Source organism: Arachis hypogaea, chromosome 1 (genome assembly GCF_003086295.3).
Source record: "Arachis hypogaea cultivar Tifrunner chromosome 1, arahy.Tifrunner.gnm2.J5K5, whole genome shotgun sequence".
Lineage (NCBI taxonomy): Eukaryota > Viridiplantae > Streptophyta > Magnoliopsida > Fabales > Fabaceae > Arachis > Arachis hypogaea.
The window spans coordinates 38,679,498-38,687,585 of NC_092036.1; the positions used below are offsets into that span (position 1 = coordinate 38,679,498).

Here is an 8,088-nt window from a genome sequence, read left to right on the forward strand (position 1 = left end):
TTCTACCAAGTCTTTTTCTACGGCCTCCTTGACTCCTCCCAGAAGTAGCCGTGGGCTCGGTTTACCGATCTCTACGGGTATTATTGCGTCTACCCCGTAGGTGAGCCGGAAGGGGGTTTCCTCGGTAGACGACTACTGAGTTGTGCGATAGGACCAGAGGATCGAGGCCAGCTCGTCTGCCCATGCTCCCTTCTTCTGGTCAAGTTGCTTTTTGAGGCCCTGTAGATGACCTTATTTGCAGCCTCGACTTGGCCGTTAGTTTGGGGATGTTCGACTGACGAGAACTTTTGCTTTATACCTAAGCCGACTAAGAATTCTCCAAACTTCTTGTCAGCAAACTGGGTGTCGTTGTCCGAGATGATGACTTCTGGGATCCCGAATCTGGTTATCACCTACCTCCATACGAACTTTCAACAATTGGCCGAGGATATACTGGCTAGTGGTTCGGCCTCCACCCATTTGGTATAGTGGTCGATGGCAATAATTAGGTACTTGACCTGTCTAGGTCCCACTAGAAAAGGCCCCAATAGGTCGACTCCCTACTGTGAGAATGGCCGGGAGGACATGAGCAGGCTTAGTTTGGCTGTCGATGCTTTGTGAAAGTTGTCGTTCTCCTGGCATTTCTTGCATCTCTTCACGAACTCTTTGGAGTCCGCCATTATCGAGGGCCAGTAGTAACCGGCCTTGACGATTTTTTGTGCTAAGGCCTTCCCTCCAATATGATGGCTGCAACACCCCTCATGGACTTCACTTAGCACATAGTCCGTTTGGCCGGGGTGCAAGTACTTCAATAGGGGTTGGTTAAGCCCTTTCTTGAATAGCTGGCCTTGTATTATTGTATACTTGGCCACTTCTCTTCTTAGCGCCTTTGCCGTTTTGTCATCACTAGGGAGACTGCCTCTTTCAAGGTAATCTTTGATTGGGTCCATCCAGGAAGGAGAGTCGGTTGCCTGTGTTATGTGCAGGGCCACCGCTGGTTCCTTCTCTAAGCCTTGCATCAGAGATCGGTTACCCGTTCCTGGCTTCGTGCTTGCCAGCTTTGATAAGAGGTCAGTCCGGGTGTTCCTCTCTCTCGGAACGTGTTGCACCGTGACCTCATCGAACTCCTGGCTCAGCTTCTTGACCTTCTCCAAATACTTTTGTAATAGTGAATCTATGGCCTGGTATGTCCCATTAATCTACGACGTAACGACCTGGGAGTCACTACACACTTCTACTCTGGTAGCTCCGACCTCTTTTGCCAGGAGTAGGCCGCCAAGAAGGGCCTCGTACTCTGCTTGGTTGTTGGACACTGAGAACTCAAACTTGACCGATTGCTCATATATGACTCCGGTTGGACTTTCCAAGATGGTCCATGCTCCCCCGAACGTCTGGTTGGAGGCTCCGTCTACATGAAGCTTCCACCGTGTGCTCAGTTGCTCGGGGAGGCTTCCCGTTACTTCGACCAGGAAGTCGGCCATGGCTTGGGCCTTGATCGCATGCCTGGGTTCATACTGTAAGTCATATTGGGATAGTTCGATTGCCCAGGTCATCATCCTGCCCGCTAAATCAGGTTTCTAGAGTACTTGGCGAATTGCCTGGTCCGTTCTAACAATTATCTGGTACCCTTGGAAATATTGCCGGAGCCTGCGGGAAGAGGTCAGGAGTGCGTAGGCCAGCTTCTCTAACTTGCTATATCTCAGCTCTGCCCCCTGCAGCGCCTTGCTTACGAGGTAGACCGGTTGCTGAACCTTCCTTCTTCCCGCACCAGGACGGCTGCCAGAGCCTCATCTGTTATTGCCAGGTACAAAAATAGTGCTTCTCCATCCTTGGGTTTACCGAGGACATGTGGTGAGGAGATGATGCTTTTGAAGTGATGGAAGGCTTCCTTGAAGGCTGGGGTCTATTCGAACGCTATCCCTTTTTTCATCAAGTTGAAAAAGGGTAGGGCCTTGGCAGCTGACGCTCCGAGGAATCGAGATAGCACGGTTAGCCTTCCTGCCAGTCTCTGCACGTCTTTTACGCATTTTGGGCTCTTCATTTGTAAGATTGCTTTGCACTTCTCCGGGTTGGCCTCCACTCCTCTTTGGGTTATCATAAACCCCAAAAATTTCACGTCCTCTAGCGAAGGCGCACTTGAGTGGGTTGAGCCTCATATCGTGCCGCCGAAGAGAAGTGAACACGTTCTCTAAATCACCGATGAGGTCTTCGGCCCGGGTGGTCTTTACTAGAATATCGTTTACGTACACCTCCACCGTCTTTCCGATAAGACCATTGAATATCTTATTCATTAGCCTTTGGTACGTAGCTCCCGCATCCTTCAGTCCAAACGGCATTACCTTATAACAGTACGTTCCTCCTGGTGTTATGAACGACGTCTTCTCTTCATCTGGCCGGTGCATCGGTATCTGGTTATAGCCAGAGTACGCGTCCATAAAACACAGATACCGGTATCTCGTGGCCGCGTCAACAAGGGCATCAATATTGGGAAGAGGGAAGGAGTCCTTGGGGCACGTCTTGTTGAGGTCGGAATAGCCCACGCACATCCTCCATCTCCCATTGGCTTTCTTAACTAAGACTATGTTAGACAACCAGGTCGCGTAGTCTAGTTCTCGAATGAATCCTACTTCTAGCAGGCTGGCCATTTGCCTAGCCACCTCTTCTGCCCTTTCTTGGGACATTTTTCTCCTCCTTTGTGCCACCGGCTTGGCTTCTGCTCTCACAGCTAGGTGGTGCGACATGAATTGGGGATCGATCCCCGACATGTCGGCTGGCGTCCAGGCGAATAGATCACCGTTAGCTCTGATCATTTCCACCAGGGGTCCTTTCAAGCCTTGGGGGAGGTTTCTATTCACGAAGGTGAACTTTTCCTTCGAATCGCCGACCCTAAACTTCTCTAGGTCCCCTTCGGGTTCTGGCCTCGGTTTGTCATCGACCCTGGCATCTAGATCAGCTAAGAAGACCCCGGATGCTTCTTTAGACTTCCTCCTTAGGGAGAGACTGGCGTTGTCACAAGCGACCGCCGTCTCCAAATCTCCTCTGATGGATCCAATTGACCCATCGTCAGCGACAAACTTCATCACTAGTAGCTTTGTGGAAATCACTGCTCTGAGTTCATTTATAGTTCTTCTTCCTAGGATCAGGTTGTAGGCCGTGGAGTTCCTTAAGACCACGAACTCCGCTATTACCGACCTCTTACCTCGTCCTCCTACGGATATTAGTAATGAGATTATCCCATCAGGTTTGATGAAGTTATCTCCTAAACTGACCACGCCGTGCTGGTGGGTCTTTAGGTCGGTGTCTCGGAGGCCCAAAGCATCAAACGTATTGTGAAACATGATGTTTGAATCCACTCCAGTATCTACTAAGATTCGCTTTACCAAGCCGGTTCCAACTCTAGCTGTGATCACCATGGGAGGTTTCTCTGGTAGCTCGTCAAACCATTGGTCCTCAGGGCCGAATGATATTGGCGGTATCCTCTTGGAGGGAAACGTGGAACTGGATGATGACACGGCTAACACTTTGGCATCTTTTCTGCTCGCCGACTTGGACCTAGGAGGCACGTCTCTACCAACCACGATATTCACGAAAGCGAGGCCACGCTCGCCGTCCTCCTCAGGCTCTTGTCGCTGCCTCACAGCATGGCTCTTATCGTCACCAGTTCGATCACGGTCTCGTCTCCTTGCTTCCCTTAGGAGGTGAGAGAATTCTGCCAGCTTGCCTTCCCGGATTGCCTGCTCTAGAGCGTCTTTCAGGTCCAAAAAATCCTGAGTCGTGTGGCCATACCCCTTATGGTAGTCGCAATAGATGTTTTTGTTCCCTCCTGTTCTGTCTTTGAGTTGTCGGGGCTTCGACAAGATGCCTTTATTGGCGATCTGCTGATAAACTTCCACAATCGGGGCTCTCAGTAGGGTGTAATTGGTAAAATTCCCAACCCGGGGGAACGGCTTGAAGGCCTTGGCCGGAGCTCCATCCTTGGAGTGCTCCTTTGGCCTTTCCCCGCTACCGGGCTGTCGAGGTTGATTGTAGACGGATTGCCACTTGTTGGTCGCCACAACCTGGCTAACCTCTTCATCATTGATAAACTCCCTGGCCACGTTTTGGATTTCTTGCATCGTCCACACAGGTTTGGTGGTAAGGTGCTTTTTGAAATCCTCGTTCCGCAATCCATTCGTCAAGCATAAACTGGCCACCGAGTCGGTTAGGCCGTCGATCTCCAAGCACTTGTCGTTGAACCTGTCTAGGTATTTCCTGGTCGGTTCACCGGCTCTTTGCGTTACCCCCAACAGGTTAATCGGGTACTTCGCCTTTGCAATGTGTGTAGTAAACTAGGCTAGAAAGGCGCGGGTGATATCCGAGAATGCCGCCACGGAGCCTTGCGGGAGGCTGTTGAACCACCGAATTGCAGGCCCTGCCAAGGTGACCGGGAAGGCGCGACATCTCACTTCGTTGCCTACCTCCTCTAAATTCATCTTGGCCTCGAAGGCCGTTAGATGCTCTTGTGGGTCTTGGGTCCCATCATACCTCATGTCTATTGGCTTATCGAAGTGCTTTGGTAACCGGACCTCGAAGATAGAATGATAGAAAGGGGTTGCTCCCATGATCACGGGGCGTCGAGTTCTCCTTGGTCTTTCTCTATTTTTTTCTCGGTTCTCCTCCGCGGCTTGTCTCCTCGTGGGTCGGGTGAAAATCACGGGATCACGCCATCTTCTTGGCATCTCCCTGCTTTCTTCTTGATAATTGTCTGATTCTGAGTGGGGGTTTGGTGTACGTCTGCAACGGCTTCTTCGGGGACTTCTATCCCTCCTTTGTGGAGATCGGGAGCAATTTTGTTCGGGAGTGGGTTGGCGATGCCCCTGGCTCGCTAGCAATTTTATTCTTGCATTATTCTGGCACTGTCACTGCCGGTTCCTCCAAAAGGGCGTCTCTCCTGGGAGCGCGAGGACGGATTGGGTTGCCGTGGAGGAGACCTCGTATGTTCGCGGGAGGAAGCCACGGAGGCTATCCTACCGCTTCGGGTTGCCATTTCTCCCCTGCGCTCGGCTCTGTCACCTGCCTCCACAGAACCTATCAAGAAGTTCATTCAGGCCAATCCCCACAGATGGTGCCAATTTTCGGTTCCTTGGGTTTCGGATGGGTTGGAGAAGTCTCCTGGTGTGAAGGTGGAAAACAGCCTTGATCTGGGTCTATGGGATGAGACGCGGGCATAGCCAAGTTCCCGAGATCTTCGCGAGGTGGGGGGTGCCACCTGTAAGGACACTCCGATGCTCAAGTTAGAAAGTATGCAGGCGGTTTGAGAGTGAGGGATATGGTAATGTACCTTGGGAGAGGGATAGGGCCCTCCCCATATATACCCTGTCAGGGGTGGGTCCCAAAAAGGTTAGACCCACCTTCCCTGAAGCTTCCTTGTACAACTGTCGAGGAATGAGCTGTAGAGGGGTAGGCAACCGGGTCGCCGCTCGGACAGGTCACCCATCAACCCGATTGATCAGGTCGGGTTGTCCGTGGGTCGAAACAGCTAACAGGCCAGTTGGACTGGGTCATAACACTTTGGAAAATTTAATATCGGAATTAACTTGATGCACTTTCTCATAATTTTTCAACCTGATTAGGAATAGTATTTTGAAAGTTGTGCGGCATTAAATCGAAATTGTACTTAAACTTTTTCTTATTTAGTTGACCAAAAAATTGAAGATTAAATAAGTTAAAGAAAAACTAAATTGACAAGGAATTGAAATTTGATTATATATGATTTATCGTGAAAGTGTCTTGCATGAATCAAAGTAAAAAATATGAAGATTCCCTTTTTTTAAAGTAAACATCTCCGAAACTTTTAACACTCTTTATTTATTGTTTCTTTTTTCAAATTCATAAGTATTCATTCATTTACACTAAACACTCTCTTTTACTGTCCTTTGTTATTTTAAGATTCATATTCTTTCTCTTGCAAAGATTTCGATAATCTAATTAAAAAGATTCAATCAAGAGTTGCTTACTCAATTTTTTAACTCTCGCAAAAACAATATCCACTCACTATAGTATTATTTAAAAGCGATTTGCTGTACTTACCATAAGATTTGAATGTATCAAATTTTTCGCTCATCAACTTCTACTACAACAACAATAAGGAAGTAGTTGTCATTCTAGTCTCTCCCAACTACAACTAGCAATTATTGTCCATAGTCATCCTTCAAGTGATGCCAATACACACTTATAATTGGCCTGCAACCTATCATAAATCATTACTTCGCTGTATCTAGACATATATATACATCCTCATAAACCTTGACTGCTGTGTCAAAGAAGACCCATCAACCTTAACGATCATAGTAGATCTTGAATTTTTTTATCTATCCTAATTTTTGCACAGTATTCTCTAATCTTGGCATACTACAAAATTATTTTTGCATGTACTTCTTCTATCGTCTTCCTCCTTGTCCAACAAACCTTCACAGCATAGATATTAGCCATGCATAGTGTGGATAACCATTCTTAGCTTCATTTCTTTCCCTTACTAATTTTGTTGGCAATCTTTTTTGAAATTCAAAAGCTTGCTACAAGTCTTCCACCATAATTCCTTCCATAAGTGTGCCTCTCCTTCGAAGTCTTGAGCCTAAAACAGTCAAACCCACCAACTTTACTTGCAAATGTCGTCTACATGCACTTTCTACCTGTTCCCTTACATCTCACCTTATACCTCACTTTATCGAATGTTCCTTCCATTCAACAATGTAAACTCCTTAATAGTCCTATTCATCTTTGTCTCGTTCTATTTAGGGTACCATCTCCTCTTTATCATGTCATGAGAACCACCATCATAGCTTTTAATTCATTTAGTTTTATAACTTGAAGAAATGTCTCCAACTTCTTCATTAACGTCATCATCAGCTTTCGACGTTCCTTTACATGCTGATAGAAGGGAAATGAAATTCTCTAGACCTTGTGTTATTTAGTTTTTTTTTTTTTCTATTTGGGCCTTTAGCACCGTTTTCTATAAATAAAAAAAATTAAACAATAAAACTACTAATGAGATCCTACTTACATCCTTCAACTAATCCCTTTTGCCTCATCAGACTAATCACTGTTAAGGCCTTTGAAATTATTGTCATCTAACACAATGTGGGACTTTAGTGTTATGTAGGCTAAATTACTAACACCTTAATAACATCTATCCATCTACTTAGTGAGATAGTTGACCGGCTACAATTTCTCTCAAAAGGTGTTAAGTGAGGGAAAAAAAAAGCGGAAATCATGGTGGGATTAATGGTGATCGAACTATTTGTTGCACCGTCTCTGCACAATGTTGTCCTATAATTTTGGTAACATTCTAGATAAAATTTCTACCAATAAAATTCGAATAGAAATTATAATGTGAAACTAATATATTGGGTTGGTTGAAGAGTTGATGAAGTTACTTGGCAGAAAAAGGGAGAGGTAAAGGGAACAGCCCTAGTGTTGAATAGTAGGCCATTCCATATGACTACTACAATGTCAACTTGACACATGTCAGTCTAGTTTGGTCGATTGCATCAAATTTAAAAAAGAGAGGGAGAGTGGTCCCTCATCTCACGATTCTTCATTCTCCTTCAGATGCAAAAGCAAAAAGCATTGTCTCATCAACTCATGATCATGCCTATCACCTTATGTACTTCACTTCCAAGAACCAGGCATTATTGTAATTCTACCATTTATATATAACACCAACATGATAAGTAGATATCGCTTGGTTCATTCAACTGAATTATTCAACATTATTATTTGTGTTTTTTTAGCCACCATAAAAATCTTTCTAGGCTTGTAATTTTATGCTTTTCTTTTTTTTAAAAAAAAATACTATAGATTAAAATATGAAAGTAGTATTATGAATAAATCATCTCTAAGAAGGTTACACAAATTGTCTTACATTGTCTGACACACTCATAATGCGCTAACTCTTCATCTTATGTCGTGGCTATCGAAATTTAAGTTTCGTTTAAAACAATAGGGGTTAATAAATATTAAAATTGACTTGATATTATGTTATGAAATCGTCTTTTCAAAAATTTGATAATGACATACATAAAATACTTTTGTAACTATAAAACATGTTGGTCAATTATAGTGAGGGAC

General features: G+C 45.4%; 1 protein-coding gene across 1 annotated transcript; it reads right to left on the reverse strand.

The window, feature by feature from the left end:
- Positions 1–539: 539 nt before the first annotated feature.
- Positions 540–4,580, reverse strand: LOC112716343 (uncharacterized). The gene is made up of 5 exons (XM_025768271.1): positions 4,437–4,580; positions 1,819–4,280; positions 1,578–1,755; positions 1,233–1,493; positions 540–1,178 (listed from the first exon to the last, which is right to left on the reverse strand). Exons 1-5 carry the CDS (start codon positions 4,578–4,580, stop codon positions 540–542), a joined length of 3,684 nt encoding a protein of 1,227 aa, XP_025624056.1.
- Positions 4,581–8,088: the final 3,508 nt, after the last annotated feature.